Consider the following 27,690-nt stretch of genomic DNA (forward strand, 5'->3'; position numbering starts at 1 on the left):
TCTTTATGGCTGAGTAATATTCCATTTTATAGAAAAACCACAACTTCTTTATCCAGTTTCCAACGGATGGGCAAATAGGCTGTTTCCAAGATTTAGCTATTACAAACTGTGCCGCTATAAACATGGGTGCACATACTTCTCTGTGATATGATTCTTTTAGTTCTCTTGTAAAGATACCCAGCAGAGGGATGGCTGGGTCAAATGGAACCTCCAGTCCAAGCTCTTTGAGGTATCTCCATATTGATTTCCATAGTGGTTGCACTAGTCTGCACTCCCACATCGCAAATTAATTCTTAATCCATGAAGCATTTAGTGGACCTCGAGGACCCTTTGAAAACCCTGCTCTTGCTGAGAAGTTTGTAGTGCTTCTGCCTATGACTCTTTTTGGGTCCAAAGCTGTCTTTGAGCCCAGGAGGTCCAGAACTGCTGCTTTGCACTTGGTCACTGTTTTGGATCCACTCTAGGCCAGGTCTGCAGGTGCTCTCCACATATCTGTGGAGTGTGGGGTGTGCTCCCCCTATGAGTGTGTGCAGACAACACTGATACCCATCACTCACACTTTTGGGCTTGGCCTTGACCCCATCTAGGCCCATTCATCTGAGGCAATGATCCTACAGAGAAACTGTGTGTTTTGATTGTTTTCATATTTTTCTACAAATGTGTAAGTCTTTATTAAAATTCTCTGTGTAACTGTTATACAATGTAAATTTTTAATAGACTCTTATTACTAACTTAAAAGAATTAGTTGCTACAAAAATGTTTTTAATGTTTCAGAGAACAGTAAGTACCTAGGCATAAGCTTGTCATCTCTATTTTAAACTCTTATCAGTTACTGACTAAATTGGCTTTGGTTTTTCTGTCTGCCAGGTAGGCCTCCTCTGCTTTTTCACACCAGTAGTGCTACTGGCACAGCTATCTAATTTTCAGTATAGGAATAGTAGGATGCATTCACACCTCCATAGCAGGTGCCGATTGATCTTCCCAGACCCAGCTATGGAGGCAGTTCTCTTGCCAGAACTGTCCCCACAGAGGTAGGTCTTTGGCAGCTTATTTACTCATCTTTATTTTTTAAGGTAAAACATGGGAAGGCTGATTCCAGAGAGCAGGGGAAGGGAGGACTTTGTATATATATATATTTCTCTTTATTGTGCACAAACTGCAGCCAGGCTGTCTTTAAATCAGCCAGCATCCTCTTGCTAATGGAATTTCAAATTCAGGCACTTCCCTCCCTGCCTTATCTTTTTAGTGGATGCCCTCATCTCCAGCAGGAATGGAGTGAGGAGATATCTGCTTAATAGAAAAGATGATCATGATGGGGATTCTTTAAAAAATGCCCATATTTTATAATATGCATAAAATTCATACTCAAATGCTGAGTTGCAATCTGAGCCAAGGCCTTGCCTAGGCACATGCATCCTCCTTTTCTCCACACAGCACACCTGTGAGGCTTCATCAGCATTCCAGGTCCTTACATGGAGTAAACAATCTTTCCTGAAAACATGGATGTCAGTCTTCATGTTTGTAGTATCTCCCACTTGTTTTACTCATACCTGATTTGACAGCTGTGTTTTAGTGATTCGTCTTTGTTGAACCTTTCTGAAGAATTCATACTGTTTCTTTTGACAGTCACATGACACTGATTATACAATATTTCACTAAATTATTTATTCAGAGTAAAAAGAGCACCTGGCATAAACGGCTTTGGGTACATGGATAACTTACTCTTAGTGAGCAGGTAGCCCCTATGGCAACAACTGCAGAGTCCTACTTCTGGTTAGAACAAGTTAGATGAATGACTAAAGGAAAGCTACATAACCTGTCTAAGTAATGGTTTGCTCATCTGTAAAATAAGGATAAGAAGAGTCATTACTTGGTTGAGTTGTGGGTACTGAATCATGCCTGTAAAGCACTTTCCTGCCTCTTATTACAAGTACTTGAAAAGTAGCTATAGGTAGCTGGGGATTTAGCTCAATGGCATCGTGCCTGCCTTGCAAGCACAAGGTCCTGAGTTCAATCACTGGCACCAAAAAAAAAAAAAAAAAAAAAAGAGGTCGCTATTATTTTTATGTGTATGACTGTCCCAACAACTCTTATTTACCAGTATCATTCCTGAAGAGTAGCCTCTTAGCTATGAATGTGTTCTTGGATTAATCAGTGGTTTTTCAGAGTGGATAGAAAGTTAGCTCAGTGGTTGGTTAAGAGCTTCCTTAGTGAAATGCATGGCTTGAAAGTGAATTTACTCATGTGTTTCATGAGCATCTACTATGTGCCAAGCATCATGCTAGGCTCAGAGAATCTAGCAGTAACCAGCTGCATTCCTGCCTGTGAGAGCGTCTATTGGAGGAGGACATATAAATTACCCATAACAGTGAACACTAGCACAGCAGATCAGCCCAGCTTGCCTCCACTGGGGGGCACTTGAGGTGAGCAGATAGTGGACAGGGAAGTCTTTGCCGAAAGGTTGCACCCCAGCTCTGAGCTAAAGGTCAGAAGGAGGCAAAAGGTGGGGGACAACATTTGGAGAAGGCCTTAGGGGTCCAAGGGCCACCTGCAATTCTGCCACATCAATGCATGGAGAGCATAAAGGGTAGTGATTGTTCTCAAGTTGGCCAGATCACGTGGAGGTGGGCACACCCACATGCACAAACCCACGTGTCCCACCCTACTGAGAGAGCAAGGGCAGGGTCTATCGCCACCACCAGGATGAGAATGTGGGCGTCCAGATGGATTCAGTGACTTATTCTGCTCACACAGCTCATAGTTTTGGGATTCATGCCATGCCGGGTGTGTTTGCCTTCAGCCACCCATCATGTTGGGGAGAAGGATGCGCCCTCCATTGAGGATGTAGGGCAGAGCAGGCTGAGAGAGAAGAGACAGGATGCGAACTGGTTAATTTCTCACCATCGTGAGCTGGAAAAGCCTCTCTGGCACCTGCGGGAGGGTGAGGTGGGAGTTTACATCAGGAGTGGGTGAAGGTTGTGAGTACATTAGGGCAGGCAAATGGGGAGAACTTTCTGTCGGATTCTTGCTGTTAGGGCAGAACCTATTTGCTTTTCTCTTGGCTATTTTAAATGTGTTTGAGTAGAATTACCTGGCCACTTTTGAGAAAGGTGAGCCTTTTTGTTCCCTGGCTTCTGAGTTCCCAGTAGAGGAGTGGTTCCCACTCATCTTTTTTTCTTTTTTTTTTTTTTTGAGACAGGGTCTCACTATGTAGTTGTGACTGACCTGGAACTCACTATGTAGCCTAGGCTGGTCTCGAACACACAGCAATCCTCCTGCCTCAGGCTCCCCAGTGCTGGGATTATAGGCGTTAAGCCACCTCGCCCGGCTCCCACTCATTTTGATTGGAGCTCATGCTGTCATCAGACAGTTGGCACTAAAAGAAGCCATCTTGCTTTTGTTTATGACCTGGCCTTTGCCACCTTTGACTTGGGGTTGTACAGCTGACAATTTTAGATGGATTCTCAAGGTTGTCTTTCCTAGGAACCTTAGCTGGAAAGGACTGATGGTAGAAAGTTGGGCCACTGTGCCCTGTCTGAGTTGCTACAGTGAAGGGACACTGATACATGTAATGTTTGCATTTTTTCCTCTTCCCCTCTAGATGGATTTGAAGATTATGGTCCAGATTGTGACAGCATGAGGCTAACAGCCTTCTTGGATGTCCCAAGCCAGGATGACCTGCCCCCACTCACACGCCTGGAAAAGTACGCTTTTAGTGAAAACATCTTCAACCGGTAAGCACAGAGGTCCTTCACATGCCCATAGCCTGCTGCTTTATTTGGTTCACACTGATGCTGGTGGCCACCTCTCCGTGACAGCTTTGGGGAGACTCCTGTGAGGTGGGATACATGCTGCTCCAGGATTCTTGGATTCTGTCTGAATGCACCTTTTTATTTTTATTAGGCTTTTCTGTCATTTCTCTTACTGTTTTACTGATTACCTGGTAAATCAGGAAGGCAGTGGTGATACAATTCACTGGTGGTTGAATGATTAGTGCTGCTAAGTGGGTTTCTTTCATATATAAACACTTAGAATGTAAGCCAAATGCATTGTTCTGCAGGAAGACATGGAGAAGCATCAGTTCCAAGTGTTGCCCAAACATTTTGGGTTTCAGGGACTGTGACTGCAGCCTGTTCTACCATGCTCCACTGTCAATTTTTATGGTGCTGCGGGATTCAGCTGCTGGTCAGACTTTTTCTCTTACTTTAAGTAGCCCTTGATTCTAATTTCTGAAGTAAATAGAAATTAAGGCATCTCCTTCTATCTACAGTCCATCCAAGTACTTTTTTTTTTCTAGTACTGGGGATCGAACTGGAGACCTTGAGCTTGTGAGGTAGGTGGTAGCACCACTGAGCTAAATACCCATCTACAGTCCATCCAAACTTCCATAAATCTGAAGATCTCCCTTCCTGTTTCTGTCCTGTTGTTCTGCCCCTTTGACTGGTCTTCAGTCCCTGCCACCCCTCTTTTAGGCATTGCTTTTTTGGTTCTGTGGTTTTTTTTTTTGAGACAGAGTCTAGCAATGTAGTTCAGGCCTGCCTTGAACCCACTAGCCTAGGTTGGTATTGAACTCACAGCAGTTCTTCTGCCTCAGCATCTCAAGTGCTGGGATTATAGGCATATGCCACCATGCATCTCTATCTCTGTGCTACTAGCCCATAACACATGTACTTGTCTTCCACTTACAGTGTCTCATCCCTCATTTGAAACTGTTTTCTGAGTTTTTCTAACTCTGTTCTTCTGATCCATACCTTTCTTCCTCCTCCTCTGTCTCCTCCTCTTCTTCTTCCTCTTGTTTCTCGTCTTTCTCGTTTTCCTTTTTTCTTCCTCTTCCACTTTTTCCTATTCTCCTCCTCTTCTTCCTTCTGTTTTTGAGATGGGGTCAAACTATGTAGTTAAATTGGCCTTTAACTCACTATGTAGCCCACACTGGCCTCTGATTTGTGGTGATCCTCTTGCCTCTGCCACTCAAGGGCTGGAATTACAGGCATGTGCCACCACTCCCAGCTCTACCTTTCTTCTTTACAGAGTAACTTAAGAAAATTTAAATTTCTAGTTTGTAAAGAGATTATTTTTAAGTTTAAAAATATTTCATGTAGAAAAAAAGCTTCAAGAATAGTAGAAAGAATTCTTGTGTCTCCTTCACCTGGATCCATCAGTTGTTAACATTTTGCCCTGTTAGCTTTTTCATTCTTTCTTTATTCCTTATATTCGCATTGTTTTTAATCTGAAACATTTGAGGTAAGTTGCAGATCTCATGGTGCTTTTCCCCTAATTGCTGTAGGGTGCATTTTTCTAAGAACAGGGACACTCACCCTCCACTCGTGATCACAGTACAGTAAGTCACATTGAGAAATCTAACTGATATTGCACTGTTACCTAGTATGATACTTTAATTAAATTTTGCCAGTTGTCCTGATAACATCCTGAATGTTGTTTGTTTGTTTGTTTGTGTTTTAGGACCAGAATCTAGTCAGCATCATATATTTAAGTTTTTTTTTTTTAAAGTTTTTGTGTTTCTTTAGTCTTTGGTAATCTTTTAAATTTCTCAGACTTTCTTTTTTTCTCTGCATACTGGAAATCAAACTCAGAACCTTGCGCTTGCCATGTAGGCATGGCACCTGCTGAGCTACATCCCAGCCCCATCTCAGACTTTTTTTTAACCTTTTGTAATAGGTATTTTTGAAGTGTACATGTCATTTGTTTTGTGAAATCAACTTCATTTACTGAGTTTTAAAAATCTTCAATGAACTCTAAATTTTATACAGTGCATCTTTTATATCTGTTGAGATTACCAGATGATTTTTCTCCATTAAAAATGAAAGTTGGATAAAACATACGTATAAAGTCTGCTAGGTGTGGTGGCACATGTCTATAATCTTGGTGCTTGGGAAACTGAGGCAGGACAGTAGCTGTGAGTTTGAGGCCAGCCTGAGCTACATAGTGAGCTCACATTCTCGATTCCTTAGGGCTTTCTCCCTACCAAGCAATAAGCACTAATTTGATTTTTATTGTTAATCATGTCCTTGATTTTCTATCTAGTTTTAGCACCTCCAAATAATCCAACTTTATCTTTTCTGCATTTGAAATAAGTGAAATCAAACAGGAAATACTAATTTGTGGATTTTGCATATAGCCTGAGTATATTCTTTTTTAACAACATTCTGACGTTTGTCCATCTACTGTTGTGAGAGTATCGTTACTAATGTTGTCCATCTACAGTAGAGATATTGTTGAATATCTAAATTCAACTATTTGAATTATTTGGAACAGTTTTGCTGTGAACAATCTTGCATATGTACTTTGGGCACATGAGTATTTTTGAAGGACACATACCCAAAGAAGAATTACTGTCTGATGGAGTGTGCCTGTCTTCTACTTGAGTGGATAATACCAGTTTTCTAAAGTGATTAGTTTATATCCATGTCTTTGCCCTTCATTTTATCTGCCAATTGGTATTATCAGATTTTTAAACTAGAGCCAATCTGACAGTGCAGATATATGTATACACACACACACACACACACACAAACAACAATATCACTTTGTGATTTGAATTTGTATTTTCTTTATTCTGAGTTTGAACTCCTTTTTATGTGTTTGTTGGACATCTGCATTACTTTTCTTTGTTTTTGGTACCAGGGATTGAACTCGGGTCCTTGAGCTTACAAGGCAGGCGGCAGAACCACTGAGCTAATCCCTGGTCCTGCATTACTTTTCTTGAAGTGTTCAGATCTTTTGGTTGAAGGGTAGGGAAAAATATAGATTTTTATTTTTAGGAGTTTTGTGTACATTTGAGCTTTTTTTTTTTTTTTTTTTTTTTTTTTTTTTTTTTTTTTTGTTCCTTTTTTTGGTACCAGGGATTGAACTTGGGACCTTGGGCTTGCAAGGCAGGCAGTGGCACCACTGAGCTAAATCCCTGGCCCATTTGAACTTTTTTTTTTTTTAGTTTCTTGTTATGTAGTCCAGCCTGGCATTGAATTCACTATGTAGTCCAGGCTGGCCTTGGATGTACAGAGATCCTCCTGCCTCAGCCTCTTGGGTGCTGGGATTACTGGCATGTCCCACCATGTCCAACTTTGTGCGTTGTACTGTAACATTCCTTGCATTGTCCTTTTGGTGACCAGAAGATAGTCATTTTAATGGAGTTAAATTTTTGTTTTGCAGTGCTAAGGATCAAATCCAGGGCCTCACACATGTTAGGCAATTGCTCTGCCACAGAGCTACACTCCCGGATCTTCGCTCTTTTTATTGCTTTACAAGTTTTATGTCTTTCTTTAACATTTAGTTCTATAATCAGTGTGAAATTAAGTTTTGCTTATTGTATGTAAGTTGGCTTCAGTTTCATTTTTGTATTGTCATAATACCATTTATCAAAAGTATGTCCTTTCTCTGCTGCCCTGGAATGTCACCTCTATTACAGTGTAATCTTTGCTTATGAATCATTTGTGTGGACTTCCTTCTTTTCCAGCTGTTGGTTTGTCGCTCAGCTCATACCACATTGTCTTGATTATGGTAGATTTATAGAGGGCTTACAGATATTTGTAGAAAATTTATAGATATCTAATAGAGCAAGGCTTCCCACCTGGATTTTCTTCTTCGATGTGAATTCTTATCTGTGGTCCTTTGCATTCCAAGATTTTAAATTCAGGTCAGGTTTTAACTAAATAAAACAGAACACTTGTTAGGATTTTAATTGAGTTTATGTTAAATCCATCAGTCAGTTTGGAGACTACTTCCTTCTTTGTAATATTTAGACTTCCATTCTATAAGTGAATATTCTTTCTATTTAGGTTTTGTCTAATGTCTCAATACAATGTTGTCATTTCTCTGTTATTTTCCCTGTATATTTTAAAGGAAATCTAAAACATAATAGTATATCCAATTAAGGATTTAAAATAAGTCTAACTCCAATATCATTATACATTCACAAAAATTAACACCAATGCTTTCTAGTTTATCAAGCTATGTCTAATTTTCCCTGATAACCTCCGAAATGACTTTTTATGGTTGCCTTATTGAACAATAATCCAGAAAAGGTCCACACGTCATAAGTAGATGTGTCTCTTATGTCTCTTTTTGTTTACAGGTTTTTTAAAAAAATCTTAAACCTCTTTAAGTCTGTAGTGGTTCTCTTTCAACTTTTCCCACTTCATTTAAGAAGTCATTAATTTTGTAGGATTTTCCACGTTGTGGATTTGCTGGTCATTATTTCTTCCCTGTCTTTTCTCTAAACTTGAATTTGTGTTTGGAGATTGATTAGATTCTGCTTCAATTAGAAAAAATTCACATGATGTTTTGTGTACTTCTTATAAAAATACAGTAATGTGTGGTTGTCCTGCTTTTAGAAATGTTAATACTGAGCATTGGGCTGAAGTGTTTGTCTTTAGCTTTATAAAATTTCTCAACTCCTAATGATGTTGCTTGGATTTGTTATTTTATGATGAGGTGGAAATGGCAGTTTTCTTTTTATTGCCTGTGAGATCTGTAGTATTGGTTCTTTTTTCCATCCTATTATTTGTTATTTGTGCCTTTTCTTTCTCTTTTCTTTCCCCCCAGATAATTCTTACCAGAAGGTTATTGGTTTTATTAGATATTTCAAAGTTCAAGTTTTGGCTTTGAGTTTTTTATTGTATGTTTAATTTCTAGTTCAGACATTTATTCTCACATCTGTATTATCTTCTTCCTTGAGTTTTAAAAAATTTAATTGCAGGCTTTTTTCTTCCTTTGAAGGATACTTAATTCTTTATTTTTATTTTGGTCTTTCTTTTGTAGTATCTACATTTTACATTGTGTGAGTACCTCTTGTGTAGTCATGTTTTTGTCACTGTGACAAAATATATGAGAAAAATCAACTTAAAAAGGTGGGAAGGCTTACTTCGATTCATGATTTCAGATGTTTCCATCCATGGTTGGTTGGGCTGCAGTATTTTGGTGGCTGTGGTGAAGCCTGTGAGGAGTGTGTGGTATAGCAAGTTGCTTACCTCATTGGGGGCTAGGAGGTGAGGAGAGAGATAGGAAGGGGCTGGGTGCCAGTTTCCCCAAGATCCACCACCTCCCAATAATCCCACTGTCTGGGGACCAGGTCTTCAACACAGGAACCCCTTAGGGGACATTACACATCTAACCAGATCCACTCTGGAGTATTAAGTTAGCTACATCCTTAAGTTTTCGGTATAATTTCACTATTTTTTAGTACAATACTTTTAATGCCATAATGATTTCTCCTTTGATTAGTGAGTTACTTAGAAGTGTGCTGCATAATTTTCAAATATTTGAAGATTTTCCAGATATCTTTCTGTTACCAGTTCTCATTTTACTTCTTTTGTGGTCAGAGGACATTCTATATGTTATTAGTCTTTAAAAACTTGTATTAAGATTTGTTTTTACGACTCAGTATGTGTTCTGTGTTGGTGAGCCATTCCACGTACACTTGAAATGATGTTCATGCCACTGTTTTGTATAGAGTTCCTTATCAATATCATTTAGGTTAAACTGGTTGAAAACATTGTATTATTTATTTTCCTTGTACTTGTCAATTACTGAGGGAGAAGTGGTGGCATCCTCAACTATAATTGGATTTATCTATTTTTTGTGAATTATAATTTAATTTAATATTATTCTATCTTCTTGAGTAAATGGATCTCTTACAAATTATGTTGTGTCCCTCGTTATCTCTAGTAGTGTTTCTTTTTCTAAAGCTTACTTTTTCTGATATTAATATATAAACTCCAGCTTTCTTTTGTGCTGCTGGGATTGTGTGCGCTAGGCTTGTGCTCTGCCGCTGAGCCACATCCCCAGCCCTCCAGCTTTCTTTTGATTAACGTTTGTATGGTGTATATTTGTGCCTGCTTTTAACCTAGCCGTGTCTTTCAAGTATTTTTATTACAGAAGCTATGTGGTTGGTTTTGCTTTCCTTATCCAATTTTACATTTGATATTACTATTGATTTTATACATTAAATCAGCATGCTCTTTGTTTTCCATTAATCTAAACTGTATTTGTTTTTCCTCTTTTCTGGCTTTTTACAAAAATAAGGTTTAAAAAATAATTTCATCTCTACTATTAGCTTATTATACCTCTTTTTAAATTCTTTTTTTTTTTTTAGACAGGGTCTCAAAAAAGAGACTGACCTGGATCTCACTGTGTAGCCCAGGGTGGCCTCGAATTCACAGTGATCCTCCTGCCTCAGCCTCCCTAGTGCTGGGATTACAGGCTTTTAAAATTTTTTTGTTGGTTCTTTTAGGAATTACAATATATTTATTTCATTTATCACAACATATATTAAATGAAATTATGCCACTTTGTGTATAGTGCAAAAATGTAGTTTCAGAACTTTACAATAATCTGCTTTCTTTTTTCTTCCCCAGCTTTTGTGCTGTTTTCTTAACATTTAACTTTTACACATTATAAACCCCACAGTAACTCGATACCGTTATTTGTTTTGGATAGTCAGCAGCCCTTTAAAGCAATTAAAAATGAGAAAAGTATATTTTATATTTGCCATAATACTTAGGCATTTTATTAATTTTTGTGAATTGCCCACTTCCAGCAGGTATTCTTTTGCCTCAAGACCTCCTTTAACAATTCTTGCTAGTATAAGACTGTTGTCCAGGAATTTTCTGCTTTTCACTTTCATTTTTTAAAATTATTCTTGATTTAGAAGAACAATGTAGATTCACAGAAAAATTGGGTGAAAAGTACAGAGTTCTGTATCCGTCACTGTCCCAGCCTGTCCAGTTCTCCCCATAGACCTTTATTATATGGGTCAGACTTACTCCAAGACTGCATCTTCTGATTCTGATTCTGAAGTGTTCCTCCTGCACATCTGCTGCCTACCCCATCTTCTGGACGAGTTAAAGTTCTCTGTTTCTGGAGTACCCTGCAGTCACTTTCTGATCCTGTCACTGTAAGTCATTGTGGATGTTCTTGCCTACTTCTGGGCCTGACCCTGTAGGGACCTGTGGGAAGGGCCTCAGCTTGGCTGGGCTTCTCATGCTGAGACTAGGGCTAGTTAAGCTCAATGCGTGCTTGTTGCTGAGAGAGTGGGTGCAGGGAAAATGCAGGGCTATTTCCCTGGTTACATTTCTAGGGAACATCACTTTGTCATACAAAATTGAGCTATCGCTATCCTCTTGTTTTGTTTGAGAGAGGATTTTCCTAGGTAGTTCAGGCTGGCCTTGAACCCACTATGTAGCGGAGGCTGGCCTTGAACTCAAGGAGGTCTTCCTTCTTCAGCCTCTTGTATGCTGAAATTTTAGCCATATAACACCACACCTGGCTCCATCCTCTTTCTGTTAAAAAATACTTGCAAAAATAATGCATGCATATTGAAACACTTAGTTTCGGGAGTTTAAGTGGAGAGTTTCCCTTTCTCTCCCACTCAAACTGAACAATTTGCTGTGTATACTTGGTTTTTCCTAAATATATACATACATACACACACACACACACACACACACACACACACACACACGAATGTGTATACGTATATTGCACATACATTCCTAAATATGATTTGTATTAAGAAATGGCTCATTCTATATGTAAAATTCTTCGTCTTGGTTTTTTGTTTATCATAGAACAATTTGCTGTGTATACTTGGTTTTTCCTAAATATATACACACATACACACACACACACACACACACACACACACACACACACGAATGTGTATACGTATATTGCACATACATTCCTAAATATGATTTGTATTAAGAAATGGCTCATTCTATATGTAAAATTCTTCGTCTTGGTTTTTTGTTTATCATAGACTTTTTTTTTTTGTACCGGGGATTGAACTCGGGACCTTGTGCTTGCTAGGCAGGTGGCAGAGCCACTGAGCCCTATCAGAGATATTTTTAGACTACATAAATAGGGTACCTTTAAAAATGGTTGCAAAATATGCTAAAGGTATAGATGTGTTATAATTTCTTTAAGCTTTCCTCTGCCAGCGGACACCAAGTTGTTTGCAGTTCTCTGCTTATGTTGTACATTGTGGCTGAAATTCTGGTGGGCTTGTGATGTGCCAGGTACTATGTTAGAAGCTTCCTGTGCACTGTTTCACAGGGTTCTCAGGACACTCTATGAGGCAGTCTCTCTGGCGGGCCTTTTTATCTTATTAACATAGCTAACAGTGAAAAGTATTGAGACGGATGCTTTTGGATTCTGCTTGTCCACTGTAGTCTCTCCTGGACATGCCAGTTTAAAGCACCAGATTTTCCAGAGTATTGTTTTCAAAGAACTAATTTGTTTGTTTTTAGCACTGTATTCAATACAGTGGATTGTTCCTGCTTCAGGGCACCTTACTTATCCCTTTCGTTTCTTTCCTTAAGGGGTCAGGTCCCTTTTGACCCCTTAAAGCTAGATGCAGATTTGTCTATCCATTCTATGGCCTTAGAAGCATACTGGGGATCTTAGTTGCTTGATTTCCCAGGGGAGGCCCACTGAATGTGGTCCAGTGAATTGTAATCAGTGACTTTCTCTATAGTCTCTTTTGACTTCCCCAAGCCTCCTGGCTGCCAGATCTCGAATTTCCATTCCCAGGGTAGTGTACATCTCTCTGTGGATAGGCTTGAGTTGATGGATTTCTCCCTGTAATACACTGTGCCAGAGGACTGCCTCTTTGAACTCTGTATTTCTAGTCTTCTTTTCCTGCAAATCAAGGTGGGTTATTGACTTCAACTAGTTTTTTGACACATGCATGGCCAGGAGTGATGTAAATGGGTCCTGGCATGTCATTTGCTTAGGGGAGCATACAGAAGCAGGCAGAGGCATGGGCCAGTTTCCACTTCCTTAGAGGATGTTTGCAGGAGCTCTAGTTCCTCTTCTTGCACACTGAGACCTGCAGGCCACCAAAACTACTGCTGATCATCCTGACTTTGATCACCTTGTCTTTGCTTAAAATGACTTTATTGAATCATAGTTTATGAAACATAAAATTCACCCACTGTAGACATCCAGTTAGATGAGTTTGTGTAATTGTATACAGTCATTCCATTCCATTCCCATAATCCATTTTGAACATTTTTATCACCCAGCAGCTTCTCTTGTTTCCTGCCTTGCCGTCAGTCCCTCCCTCAGCTATTGCCATGGGCTCAGGTAACCACTGACATGGTTCTTCATTTTTTCAGAAGGTTTTACTTTTCTAGAATTTAATTTAAAGGAGTCATATGGCATGTTGTCTTAAGGTACCTGGCTTCTTTCCCTTAGCAAAATGCATTAGAAATTTATTCCTCTTGTTATCAATAATTTGTTCTTTTTTATTTCAAGTATTCCAATGTATGAATGTTCTGTATTTTGTTAGGCATTCACCAGTTGAGGGCTGTTTTGAATAATGGTTATATATGAACATTCTCCTGCTTCTTTGTGTGGACATGTTTTCACTTCATTTGAGTAAACACCTAAGGGTGAAATTGGTGGGTTGAATGGTAAGCATATATTTAGCTTTCTGAGAAACTGCCAGACTCTTTTCCAAATCAGCTGTACTATTTTGTGTGCCTACCAACAATGTCTGTGGGTTCATTTTGTTCCTAGTTGGTGTTGTCATTATAATTTTAGTTCTTCTAGTGGCTTGGTATTATCTCACTGTAGCTTCATTTTGTTTTGTCTTTAAGCTTTTTATTTTGAGATAACTTATAGAAGGGCTGTAATGGTGGTAAGAATTCCTTTATACCTTCTGCCCAACTTCTACTAATGCACTGACTCTCACCCAGGTGTGATTTGCCCCCACGAGACCGCTGGCAGTGTCACTTGTCAAAGTAAAGTTTTTTGGTTGTCACATCACTGGGGAGAGGGGATGCTACTGACCCTGGCAGGTAGAGGTCAGGAGGCCACTAGATACCTTTTCCTGCTCAGGACATTCCCCCAGCAGTTACCTGCTCCGAAACAGCTGTCATGTCAAAAGCAAGAAACCCTGCTGTCATGTTTATCTCAGATATAAACATTGTATTTCTCAAAACTAACAAATTAACATTGGCGTTGGTCCAACGCTAGTAATAAAACTACAGATTTTACTTGAACTTTGTCTTTCCATTGTTCTTTTTTTCTATTCCAGAATACCATCTAGGATACCACACTGACTTACTGAATAGTCCAGACTGTCCTCAGATGCAGCATGTAGCCCAGGATAGCTTCGAACTTGACACCCTCCCACCGCACTCTCTGAGTGCTGGGATTACATTTGTGTACTGCTGTGCTTGGCTTCATCCTTTTGTCTTTAATTTATTTGTATCTTTATGTTTAAAGTGTGTTTCTTGGGTCTGGGGTTTTAGTTCAGTTGTTCCTCTGCCTGCCTTGAAAGCGAAAGGTCCTGAGTTTGATCCCCAGTACACCCCCAAAGGTGTGTTTCTTAAAAGTTATATCTAGTTAGGCTTTGTTGTATACAGTGTGTCAATCTTTTTATTTTAATTGGAAAGTTTAGAACTTTTACACTTAACAGAGCTATTGGTAGGTGGCTCAGTCCATGCTTATGCAGTATGGTTACTTGGTTCTGTAACTTGGTTCCATCATACTGTATCCCCTACTGGTCAGAGCCACCTCTGGATTTCCTCAGCTGTGTGCCCTGTGTTGGGGAACCACCCTAATGTGACCTTTGGTCTTCAGCTGCAGGCTGACTCTCTGCCTTCCTGGGTGTAGTTAAAGCTGTGGGGCCTCAGACACTAGCTGTGTCCCTTAGCCTTAGGTTCTCTCTGCAGAGCCTGCCTGTGGCTTTACTAACTCCCTCAAATTGAGCATTGGAGGTCCTTCTCCTTTTATGGTTTTTGTGTTTAATCAGCACAGAAAGTTGAGAAAGAGGAAATACTAAATGGGGAAATATTTGAATTTTAAAAATTAATCAGACTCCTATAACATGTACTTCTTCATTCCTCAGTCATTGAGAGGGCCACTAGATGCCTCTCTGGACCTTTTCCCTTTCCTTAATTCATTCCTATTGTCAAAGGCTTTTCTTAAGTCTGTCTGGGCCTGAAAAATTAGTTAGCAAAGCAGAGAAATGGTCTTCCCTTATCTCAATAAGACCATTCCACATTCTAATGACTGCCAGACTGGAGGATATGGGCTCTCAGGCCCTACGGGATTGTGATCCACATGGGAATGATGATCTTTGGATGGTCCTTGACGGTCCCTGTCCTCCTGGACTGAGGTTGTGACTCTCCTTTGCTCTAAGTATCTGCTCTTAGAACAGTTCCTGGAACTTAGCATCCTTTAGTTAGTGTCACCCAAATAACTGTATGGATCATTTTTTGTTTCCATAGTCAGATTATTGCCAGAGGGCTGCTTGATATCTTCCGGGACTTCAGTAACAATGAAGAAGACTTCTTAACAATAATGGAGATTGCAGTCAGATTGTCAGAAGATGCAGGTTTGTATAATTTTATTTTTTACTTGTACATTTCTGAGAAATTAAATGTAATCAGTTGCAGTGAAATTTAAAAAACTTGTTTATTAATCTACCAACTTTAAGCAGTATCAGAACATCAGTGGATTTTGTTATGAAGAATGGGCATCTTATTTTAAAATGACTCAAATTGTCCTTTTTTTAAAAAAGAAAATTAGAATGACTAATGGCTATGAATGCTATTTGCCCTGGCAGTTAGGCCTTTTGTATTTCTTGAGTTTTGCGAGACTATTGGTTGCTAAGAAATACCCAATCAGAAGAGGTGTTTTGGATTAGAACAATCCCAGTCATTAGTTTCTCTCACCTATGATCTCTGTGGGCTAATCTTGATTTTTCTTTCTCTTTCTACCTCTCCATGATTGCTGTTCTGGGAGAAAAGCACATTGCTGTACAACAAACACTATGGCATTGTCTGCCTGCCCACCCCCGCCACACACAGTAGCGACTGTAAGATGAATGAGTGGTGGGTTCCGCTTGCCTGGACTCATAACAAATTTCGAGATGCATCAGATAGTTTTGGAGATCTTAGGCCTTAGGGTTTGATCATTTTAACTGAAAACAGAAGAATAAGCCTTCCATATAGCTCCTGTATTAGTTTAAAATATTCACATGAATCCTACACAATGCTTTTAAAAAGACCCAAGTGGATGTTTTGAGTCTTTAAATGGATTCTCTTTGTAAATGAATCACCATTTACAGTGCTGCAGCAATTATATATTTGTGTTAAATTTAATGTGATATATTGGAGCTAGAGCCGCTCTTTTGTTTAATGCTTTGCCTTAGAAATAATTGGGATGTGTGGATTATAGGGGAGTGCATTTATGAAAGAATTATTTATAATGTATACATTCTGGCTGGAATTTAAATAAGCACAATCCATAGATCTCGCATATAAGCCATTAGTTGTAATAGCTTTTGGATGCTGGCCCAGCATGCAGACTTCTTGCTCCTTCCTTGATTTATATATAGCTTGTTGTAATGGAGTTGTCATTCTCTCTTCTTTTTATGTTTTTATATTGCTATATAGCTTATTAACTTTTTAAGCCTGTCTATAGCATAAATACTCTAAATAGGAAATGATTTTTTAAACTGCATTTGTCTAATTTCCTTGATGAAGTATTTTAGTAAGAAAAGCTAGAAACTATCAGTGTACACTATATAAGATGCTTGGCTTATTCTTAATATAATTCTTTCTCTATTTTCTGTTGCCGTAGAGCCCACAGTGAGGACTGAGCTGTTGGAACAGATTCCTCCCATTGCCATTTTTTTACGAGAAAACAGACAAGATTTTCCAGTGGTGTTTTCTGAATATCTCATGCCTGTGGTAGTGAGGGACCTTGCAGACCCAGACAATCAGGTTTGAAAATTGTCACCTTAAGATCTCTATACTTACTTGCTTAGAATGCATGAAGCTCTGGGTTCAGTCCTTAGTACTGGGAAAAAGGAAAAAGATATCTTTAGCAAATTTCCTTCAGTCTTAATTTAGTTGATATTCTTAAGTCAGAAAATGCTTCTCAGACTTAGTTGGTTCAGGGACAAAAGGTCTGTTTGTGCCCAGCTCCTCTCATCATGCCGGTAGATAGGCAGTGCTGATTCTTAGGGATGGTAGATTTCTTGTTTTCTTTAATCTTTTATCATGGAAAATTTCTAACGCGCATAGCAGTAGAGATAATATTCATATACCCTTCATCATTTCAGTGATCATTAACATTTGATCAGTGGTTTTTAATCTTACCTAGCTAAAGTCTAACACAGATAAAAGCTATTCCTAGATACCCTGTCACTTTCATTGAAAATACTTTAGTATGGCTAAGAAATAAAGACTTGTTTTTAAAAACATAATGATAATGCTATTATCACTAGTCATTGGTCACATTGTTCCAGTTTTCTCATAAATGTATTTCCTGCAGATGTTCTGTTTAAATCAGAATACAAGGGAAATCCACAGGTTGAATTGGAATAATGTGTGTATTTTGTAAATTTCTTAAGTTTGTGACCACTGTCTGTCCCCTTTCTTGTCTGTTAACTTGTTGAGGAAACCAGGCTGTTGGTCTGGTCACATTTTTTATCTGAGTGGTTGTGTGTCTAATGTTTAGATGTTCCTGTTTTCCAAGTCAAGTACTGTCCCTCCCCTCCCCTCCCTGTACCCAAGTATTTTCTGTACTGGTAGTTAAGTCTAGAGGCTCCATCACACTCAGATTTTCTGTTTTTAGCAAAAATACATTGTTATCCTCGCAAGTGCAAGGACCCAGGTTTGATCCCCAGTACCAAAACAAAAACAAAACATTGTTATTGGGGCTGAAGTTTTCTTGTATCAGTGCAAGAAGCGTGAAGGCTCTGGGTGGTTCTTTTTCTGATGTTGTGTTGGTTGCTGGTGCAGCCTCACTTCCATATAAAGCTCCCCTAGGCCACTTCCAAGACCTCCTATTTCACTAGAGGCTGTACAGTTCTGATGCTCTAATTCTATCATTCTTTCTTAGTTTAATGGCTAGAATTCTTCTTTAGAGAACTTTTCCTGTCAACTACTTGGTAATCTTGAAAATTTATCCATATAGAAAAGAGGATGCTTTATCCCCCCCCCCATTTTAAACAGTTTATCACATAATTAGTTGGTATCCTAATAATCTGCAAAAGTTACCTATTAGGATTTATTTATTTATTTATTTGGTACTGGGGACCAAACTTGGGACCTTGCACTTGCAGGGCAGGCAGTGGCACCATGACTGTCTTGCAAGGTCCAGAGTTTGATCCCCGGTACGAAAAAACAAAGCTATGTTTGTTTTCAGCATTATGAACTTCAGAACTTTAACATATTTGCTATATTTCAGTCTGTTGTGGGCATTGTTCTTTTTGATGATCAAATTGCCCCAGTGTTGACCAAAGGGAGCCCTTCAAATTGGGTCCAGAATCTTTCTGACAAGACTCAGTGGACCTGGATAATGCACCTCTACCCAGAGTTGACCATTTCTCCAAGGAGCTCAGGTTCCTGTGTAGGGAAAATTGTAGGAAAGCAGAATATAGGTACTGGAGGTGCTCACAGGTGTAACAGTGAGCATTGCTTCTAGTGACGGAGCAATTTCTTTTTCTTTTTTTTTTTTTGGTACTGGGGATTGAACTCGGGTCCTTGCACTTGCGAGGCAGGTGGCAGGCAGGTCGCAGGCAGGTGGCAATCTTGCTTAATGACATGAACATGTGTGTATTCAAAATAAAAATGCTAGTAGTTATTATTAACAATGTGATAGAATTACTGAATATAGTTTAAGATTTCTTTGGAGTTCTTTTTTTCTACTTCCACTAGAGACACAGTCATATTCATGTTACCTGTGCTTAAAAGCTTAAAGTCACTTGCATTAACCTTCTCTTTGCAGTTGTCACCAGCTTCATTCAGAATTATGTCCACTTGTTTATTATTGTGTGTGTGTGTGTGTGTGTGTGTGTGTGTTTGTGTTTTCTTCTCTTTTTTTTTTTGTGAAACAATGTCTGTGTTGCCCAGGCTGGCCTTGAACTCCTGAGATCAAGTGAGGCTACTCCTGCTTCAGCAGTCTGAGTAGCTGGGACTACATGCACATTCCACTTTATTTTTAAGATTGTTTATTTTGAATAATAGCTTTAGGTTTTATATTTTGATTTATAGTTATTTTAAATGTTTACTTAATTCCCAAATTAAAACTCTAAAAAATATCTCCTATCCCTCTAACCTGTTGTGTCCTCTCTGTTCTCTGTTACCTCTGTAGGTAACCATTTCTTTTAGGTTTTGGCTTATTCTCATCTTACCATTCCAGAAAGGTAAACTCATGCTTTATAGCCCTGTCCTTTCTTAGGTGCATGATTCCACACCCCTTCTGTTGTTCTACCCTGCTTTCCCCTGTCAGATGTACCTGGGACTCCAGGCCACAGCCATCTGGGAGCTTTGTTTTGACCCCTTTACCCGTGAGGGGAGAGAGCATAGCTTGTTAACATTGGTGTTACTTCTAATCTTCCTCCTGTAAAATTTCTACAAAGAATAGCCTTGCATGATTTCTCTTTGTGCCACTGTATTTTGAGGATGGCTTTCAACAAAGGGTAAATGTACTTAATTTTTAATGATATGCCATGTTTTCATTATTTTCAAGAAATTAAAATTTTGGTTTATATTTCTTCCTTGATCCAGTGGTTTCTTTTTTTTTTCTTTTTTTTTTAAGGAGCAGGCACTCATTTTTAATTGTTAAACAGTGTGACAGGATTAAATGGAATTTTCAAATAAGGAAAAAGTCATCTTATTTCCACTCTGCTAACATGAGTGTTTTGATTATTTTTACAATTCTCCTTTCTAGGTGCTTGCATGCAATTTTTTCCATTCATTCATTCACTGTGACAGTTTCTGAGTGCCCATTAGGAGCAAAGCTCATGCTTTGTCCCTGGGAATAAAGAGATGAGATTTTCTGACCTCTGAAAGTTCATCTCTGGGGCATAGACATTTTCCTCTGTTTCTTCATAATCTTCATCTTCTTAGTTGTATTGGATGCTTAGATTTTTTTCAGCTTTTTTTGTACTGTAGATAACAGTGAACATTGTAAAGGATGCAGTTTTGTTCGTCTGTTGAATTTTCTTTTTCCTTCAGATACATTCTTGAAAATGAGATTATACTGGGTTAGGAGACTGACATGGCCTTGATCTTTGTCATCTGTCATTGTCACATACTTTATTCTGGAAGGGTAGAACAGAAAGTGTGGTTCGATTCTGGGATCTTGTTTGGTGCCTGACACCTGCTTTGTGTTCGGAAGAGGTGCTTAGCCTGCTTCTCCACTGCAGCCTTCACCCTTCTGCCCCTTGTGCCTGTCACCCCCCCCACCCCCTGGTCCAGAGCCGCTGTGCCTCTGAGTTACCAGAGCTGGCGTTCTCCTCTCTGACTTGCCTTCCTTCCTCTCTCCCACTACCCTGGTCTTCCAGCCCCTGGAGGCCCCTGGCTTCTTAACCCCATTGTTCACTTCCTTTACTTCCTGTTTTTCCTCAGCTGGTCTTTTATCCCACCTTCTCAGGCCCATCCCCACCATCACCTCTGTTGTTTTGCCCCTCTGCCAACCCCAGTCCCATTGTCCACTCTTGGCTGCTAAGCTTGGTGGTTGGGAGTCCCATCGTGCATTGATTGGTGCCATTGCAAACTTATTGGTTCCAAACGCAGTTGGACTTGCAGTGTTGCTTGACAATCCTTTTCTTTCTACCTCATCAGCTGCTTTTCATATTATCCTTGGCAGCTCTCTTAGACCTTTGCCACTTTCATCAGGCCCTGTCACCTTGCTCTGTCTTGCACCAAGCAGGTGACCTTGCCTTTTATATCATGAAAAAAATAGAGGCCTTCAATCTTCATCCCCTATTGCAGTGAATGGAACTACCATATGCTTTATTCAGTTCCCTTGAGCTGCAACCTTAGAATCATCAAAATCTCTGCCTTCTTACTTCTTCTATCCAGTGACATCCAAGCCATGGTTCCTTTGTTTCTATCATAGAAACATAACCTTGAGGATACCCCTTCCTTTCTAGTCCTACTGTTTTTAAACCTGGGAGTATGAGGAAGTCAGCCTTGCTTAGCCAGTCCTCAAACCTGTCAATGCCAGAGGCACTGCCCAGACTCCCTTCTGTGCTGCCTGTCTCCGACCTTCCCTCAGCCCTGCTGGGATCTGCTCATTTTGACCTGCCCGTTATCCCAAGGCCCTTCCTCTCTCCTCCTGTCAGTCTTCACATTAGTGGATGCCAGCCTTTGAAGACATCCACAGTGTGGGCCACTAACAGTGTACAGAAGTCCCCAGGGAGTTATATTGCTAGTGTGGCAGAGCTATGAGTGGTTTGCTTATGATGGTGGGTTTGCCTGCTCTGCCTGGCAGCTGCTCTCAGGCTAGCCTGTTCATCAGCAGGTATTTTTCATGACTGCTGAACATCATTCACTCAAGTGAGGAGATCCAGTGGAAGCACTAGGAGTGATACCCATAATTTTTTTTTGGTGCTGAGGATCAGACTCAGGACCTTGTGCCCAGCCCAATATGCATATTCTTGTGAGGACTGCTGCCACCACTCACAGCCATAATTACTTGAGTTGTCGTTGGGTGATGGATACTTTCCTCCGGAACTGGTGTGAATGGTGTCCTTTACTCTTCTTGCCACCCTGGGCAATATGGTGAATGACACTTGTTAATTCATTCCTCAGAAGTGAGGAGGAAACGGGTGCAGGGTAGTGGGGGTGTGGGTGTTGGGCAGTGGCTGACTATAGAGGGAACTTGCTGGATGTTCTGGTTTCTGAGGCTCAACTATTGTCTGTTTTGGGATTCTGGAGGCTCTTCTGTACATTATAATCATAAGCTTTGCTCCTGTTCTCAAATGTGAGCACCTGACTACAAGCTCAGGTCTTATTTTCTTGACCTCTGTGATTTAGGAAAGGGTCTGGTGTCTGGTGGCATCTTAGTGAGCATTTGCTGATCTGGATCAGCAGTAAACTCTCCATTTCCCCTGGCCGCCCTTCCTCAGCAGTCTGAGCTCTTGCCCTCTGCTCAGTCAAGTGCCATTGCATGTTGAATGTTTTCACTTTCACTCTCTTGCCCTGTCTTTCTTGATTGTTTTCCAGCCATCTCACTGGCCCATCTGTTTCCATTTTGAGCTTGCCTCCATCTCCCTCTTTCTGTGTTCCCAGGCCTTGATCCAGGATGTGCCACCACCTCCATTCCCTACCCAGCTTCTTGGAGGAGGCTCTGCCACAGCCTTAGCCCAGGTGCTGTTCACCCTGTCTGAGACCCCTCCCCTGACATTCCATGGTCAGATCCCATGTGCAGCCGCGGCTCCTGATAGGCATCTGGCGTGGTCTTGACTGTGCCACTCCCTGGAAAATCCAGTGCTTTTGTTTTTTAAAAAATTAATTTCAAATTTTAAAATACCTTGAAATATTTAATCATAGAAGAGAAGATTGTGTAATGAGCACTCATATATGTTACCACTAATATTCAACTAATGTTCATATTTTACAGTTTTTCTTGATACCTTTTGATTTTGATTTAGGGATTGCAGCTGTGGTTACAAGTGCTCTGCATCCTTCTCCTTCCACAGGAAACTGCCATCCTGTGCTCTAGGTTTTCATAGTCATCCAGCTTGTGATGGTGGCCTTGAGGAAGATCTTATCTCATTTTGGATGCTTTTAACACCTTAAACGGTGTCAGTGTACCTCCTGTCTGCCGTTGCTTTGTTCTTCTCCATTTTAGATCCATCACATTGATCGAGATAACTCTTGGTCATTCATTTTCAATGTTTTATGGCAGAGCATTTATATTTCCCCCACAATTCATTTATCTGTATAGTGACTTCTCCTTTTTCTTTGCTTTGTGCATTTGCTCCATTTGTCACTGTTGAAGAAAGTTACCAGGTAGGTGCCTGTCAAGAGGGTCACATTGCTCTACCCCAGGCAATGGGAGGAAGAGGTGACCAGATAAGACCTGCAGTCCACCCGGGTCCCTGTGCTGAGGCCCTTGAAATGCTCCCTCTTAGCCTCTGGTGAGAATGACTTTAGTGACAGTGATAGCCGACATTCATTTTGACATCCTGTGTCTAGGTCTTGTCCTTAGCCCTTTGTGTCCTTTATTCCTACAACAACCCTGTGACATCAGTAGCCTTCTCTTTTAGTGTTTTCTTCTCATTTTTCACTCTTGAGGACATTTGTGATGGCATCCAGGGCCTGCCCGGCTAATCTTGGGTGACCTCAGAATCCTTACTTTAATCACATCAGCAACGACCCTTTTCCAAAGAAGGCCACTGAGTCACCTGTCTCTGTGACAAAATACCTGAGATAATCTTTCAAGGAGGAAAGGTTTATTTTGGCTCATAGTTTCAGAAGTTTCAGTCCATGATTGGTTGGCTTTGTTGATTTGGGGTCTGTAGAGAGGCAGAACATTTGTGATGGGAGCCTGTGGTGCAACAAAATTGCGGACCTTGTAGCAGTCAGCAAAAAGGGACAAAGAGAGACTTGTGTGCCTGGAGTTCTTTCTAGGGCACATCCCCAGTGATGTAATATCTTCCCTCTAGGTCTCACACTATCACCTGATAGTGACACAGGCTAGAGACCAAGCCACACACACACAGGACTTTGAGGATTCCAAGTCCAGACTGTAACAGTCCTATCCATAGACCCTGGGGATTTGACCTGGACATGTCTTCTGGGGAGTCATCACTGTTCTTGGCAGGTTCCTGTCTTTTGACCTCTGGTTTCGTGTCCATTGTTTAGGACCTGCCCTTCCCTCCGTGGCACAACCCCTCCTCATCCCTGCTCCGTCTGTGTGTTCGTAGAACATCAGTGAGGGAGCAGAGTGTTCTGCAGCGAGGCAGGGGTGGGTTTATCTCTCCTTATCTATGGGCCTCTTGTGTTCTCAGCTCTTGACACATGTCAGATGCTCAATCAGGGTTTGACACCTCAAAGTCATTGTGGATGTTTGCTTTCCTCTGTTTGGATCCCCATCCCATCTCCTGTGCTGGTTAATAGTGCTGGGTACCACCTTTCCTCATCTGGCTGCCAGCCTGAGTCCCATCCTTCCCACCTGGATAGTTGTAGTCTCTGCCTTGCTGACCTTTGTCTTTCATTGCTTGGCCTCCAGTTCTGTCAGAGCACTGCTGTCAGAGTGATCTTTCTGAAACCCTGTTTTCCTTTGTCTCTTTTTGGAAGTGTCAGTGTTGCATTGCTTCCGTGGCAACAGTGTCCCTGGCTTGCCCTCTCATAACCTGCTATCAAATGATCACCCGTGACTTTGTTTTTATACTTTGGGGCCTGTTACTACTTTTTTCCCTTCACATCATAGTGATAGATTGGGTATATTATTACTTTTTCTGCAAATGGGAATAATAGGTGCTTTCTTTTTCCTAAAAACAGTCTCTAGTTTCTTTGGATGTCTCTGAGTTTTGGTGCTTGCCTACTCCATGGCAGCGGCAAAGGATGTGTTCCTATGCCCTCATCTTCTGTTAGCCAAGCAGCCTTCCTGTCTGTAACAGTGTCTTCCTTGAGCCCCTTCCCTGCAGCAGTTACAATTCATGCCCAGGCATGCAGGCTCAGGTTTACAAGGAGCAGGAGGAGGGTGCTGTATTTTTCAGTCCTGCCTCTGTGGAGGAGAGAAGGCACATTGTCATGTCATCCATTCGTTCCCCAAATCCTAATAGGTAGAAAAACTGTGTGCTTCATGCTGCCAGGTCCTAAGGGTATGCTGAAGGACAAAGGACAAATCAGACATGCTACCTGCCCTCTGAGTTCATGCTCTGCACTGGGGGAGACAGTGAATCACATAGGCAAATAATTTATGTGTGTATATTTGTACATGTATGCAGAAGTCTGGAATAAGAGCTATGGAGAAAAAATGTAGGGCAATCTTCTGAGTATAAATTGAGGACCTGGCTTGTAATAGGGTTCAGGGATGACAGGGGCTTTGGGCTGAGAGCAAGGTAGTGATAGCTTTACTTAGGCCTCAGGGGCCTCAGGAGGAGGAAGCCAAAGGGCAGGAAGACCAAAATTCAGGGAAGGTTCAGTCTTGATCCTGAGAGCTCTTCTCATTTTGTGTTTCACTTTTGCCTTTTTTTTTCCTCCTCTAGGTTAGAAAATCCAGTCAGGAAGTGCTGTTGATTCTTCTGGAACAAGATCTAATTTTCCAGAGTGATATTGAAAACAAAGTATGTTCGATTCTGCTGGAACTGTCCGCCCCCGAGAGAGACGATAAATACAGAGCAGAAGCCATGAGTGTAAGTCTGTTCAGGGAACGACTGTCAGCACCTGTTGAGCCTGTCCTGTCTGTTGCCTTATGCGTGGTTTGAAGTATCTTGTGCATTCATGTTTGGCCAGCATATTTCTTCTAACAAGGTAGCCAGTGACTCGGCCTAGATCAGAGAACGCTCACTGTGCAGCCCTGAACTGTTAGGGGAGTACCAGTTGTTTTAAGGTGAGGTTCTGGGCCAGGGATGTAGCTCAGTGGTGCTGCTGCCTACCTTGCAAGCGCATGATCCTGAGTTTGATCCCCAGTACCAAAACAACAAAAAGGATGGTGAGACTTAAGAAATCAGGGTGATGTGGGCATAGCTGAGGCAGCTGGCCCGGGCTCTGCTGGTAAGATGCTAAGGCTGACGGGAAAGTCCTTGAGCCTGCTTGGATCATGGGCCTTCTTTCTCAAAGTAAGGAACCTACTATGGTATGTGAGATAATTTTAGGACAATGAAAAAGTCTTAATAGACCCGTGTGTCTGTTTTATCAACTAGGAGAAGACTAAAGTAGGTTTGTAAGCAAAGAAAAGTCACTGTGAAGAATGCAGATAATGGCAGGATGTTTACAGCAGTCTGAGAAAGGTATAGAGCCATGATGGTGAACCTTTAGAGCTTTCACCGATACAAACAGCCTACTGCAGTATGTGTGCCATAGGTTTGCCATGACTGGTATAGAGTGTGTGTGTTCATGTCAATTAAAGATATACTATGAAGGGAATACTATAGATACATGTCTTCTACATTTATAGGGTTTTTTGGATTGTTTTGTTTACTTTTGAGATAGGGTCTCTCAGTAGTTCAGGCTGGCCTTGAACTCACTAGTCCAGTCTGGCCTCAAACTTGTGGCAGTCCTCCTGCCTCAGCCTCCTGAGTACTGGGATTCAGGTATGCACCACCATGGCCGGCTCTGCTTTAATAGTTCAGTGTGATATCCTGGGATGTGTGAGATTCTGTACTCACTGTTACATGATTTTGCCATTGGGATTTTCTGCTCACTCCTGGAGCTTGCTTGCAAACTAGTGGTTGATGAACCAGTGCTGGCTTTTGCTGCCCTTGGGCCAGATGCCCAGCCAGTCCTTGCATTACTTCCTGTGGCTCAGGAAGAGGTTGTCATGAGCTGCTGGTCTTTAGCTCCTCCATATCCTGTGTGAGTGATGCTGGGTGACATGACCCTTTCTGTTTGCATCATGGAAATGCATCGCTCCGGCCTCATTCTAGCATTTTAGGAAGAAATTGTACATAAGGATTTAAAAAGTCATAAGCTTTGCTTGTGAGTGAGACAATAAAAGAGAGAAGATGGGTTGTTTTCTTGTTTAGAAAAGAATGATGCTAGAGAGAGGAATTATTTTCTGTTCCCAAGTACAAGTACATTACATGCCATGGAGCTAAAAAAAAAAAAATTGTATTGCAGCATCAGAACATTTGGCAATTATTCTTCATTTATGTGAAAGTTTTCTTCAACTATGTGTTAAAGGTCTGGCTTTTTAAACTAATTTAATTTTTTGCATATTCCATATGTTTATAAGATGAATCAGGCTGAAGAATAATTGATTATTAAAATTCAAATTCTCCAGGGTTCTTTTATAAATTTCAAGTTTCTCTACAAGAAATTCAATTTATTTTGCAAAATGAACCTGTATAATAGCATTTAGCTGGGGTATTTGGCAGTTGAGTAGTGAACTTTGCCAACTAGATCATCTTTTTCATTTAGAAGTTGGTTAGGCGAGTTTCCAAGGTTACGACTGACAACCAAATATCTTATCCTTAAAGACTAATAATACATGAAAAATAATGCTAAAGGCATTTTTGCATGATTTTTGTTTTGTTTCGTTTCCAATTGCTCCATTCTTGTCAGCAATATTCTTTTTTGGTAGAAATGTTTAGAAAATATATCACGCCTTCCAGAAGCTATCTCCACAAATCATTTGCAGAACAAATTAATTCACATAAATTTTGTTTTTTATTCAAAGTGAGTTGCTGGTATCATGGCTTGAATGTATAAGCTTTCAAATGAGGAGGAGTGCAGGAGTGGAAGTGGCTTTGAGCCCCCACAGTCCACCCCCAGGCCAAGTACACATCTCCATTCTCTCCCGATTCTGAAGGACCTCTTTCTCCTTTCTTGGAGCCCTCATGGGAGCAGGATGTGAGGTGTCTTGTCTGGCCTGTCTACACTTTGGTCCATTTTTCCCCCCAGAGCTTGGAGGCAAGGGCCTTAGAGGAGACAGCCCCACGGACCCAGAGAGCTGCAGAGTACAGAGCTGACACCTTTTCTGGGGGAAATGACCATCTGAGTAGAATGTGGGTTCTATCCTTCAAAGACCACAGTGTGTTTTGTAGGGCTTCGTGGGAGAGCAGTGCTCCCATTCAGCTGGTCTGCAAATGATAACCCAACACATGGAAGCAGTGTGTGTTTGTTAGCCAGCGATTCAGGGAGCTATTAGCTTGAAGGTTGACGGAGGTGAAAAGAAGCAGATTAGGCTAGACTGATGTCCTCTGTGTCTAGGCCTGGCACTGTGCCTCCCCCCCCCTCTCCCCCCCTCTTT

The 27,690-nt window shown here is 40.8% G+C and overlaps 1 protein-coding gene across 2 annotated transcripts in view; it reads left to right on the plus strand.

Moving 5' to 3' along the window:
• The window catches only part of LOC104865314 (serine/threonine-protein phosphatase 4 regulatory subunit 1-like), an 82,873-nt gene that overhangs the window by 25,163 nt on the left and 30,020 nt on the right, over nucleotides 1–27,690 (plus strand). For both annotated transcript variants that reach the window (XM_010628776.3, XM_010628777.3), the window contains 4 exons: nucleotides 3,602–3,734; nucleotides 15,255–15,361; nucleotides 16,612–16,754; nucleotides 24,986–25,132. In XM_010628776.3, coding sequence (XP_010627078.1) covers nucleotides 3,602–3,734; nucleotides 15,255–15,361; nucleotides 16,612–16,754; nucleotides 24,986–25,132 — 530 coding nt within the window. The remainder of the gene's footprint in view (nucleotides 1–3,601; nucleotides 3,735–15,254; nucleotides 15,362–16,611; nucleotides 16,755–24,985; nucleotides 25,133–27,690) is intronic.

This window comes from Fukomys damarensis, unplaced genomic scaffold, assembly GCF_012274545.1.
Source record: "Fukomys damarensis isolate Sample0158 unplaced genomic scaffold, DMR_v1.0_HiC HiC_scaffold_22, whole genome shotgun sequence".
Taxonomy (NCBI): domain Eukaryota; kingdom Metazoa; phylum Chordata; class Mammalia; order Rodentia; family Bathyergidae; genus Fukomys; species Fukomys damarensis.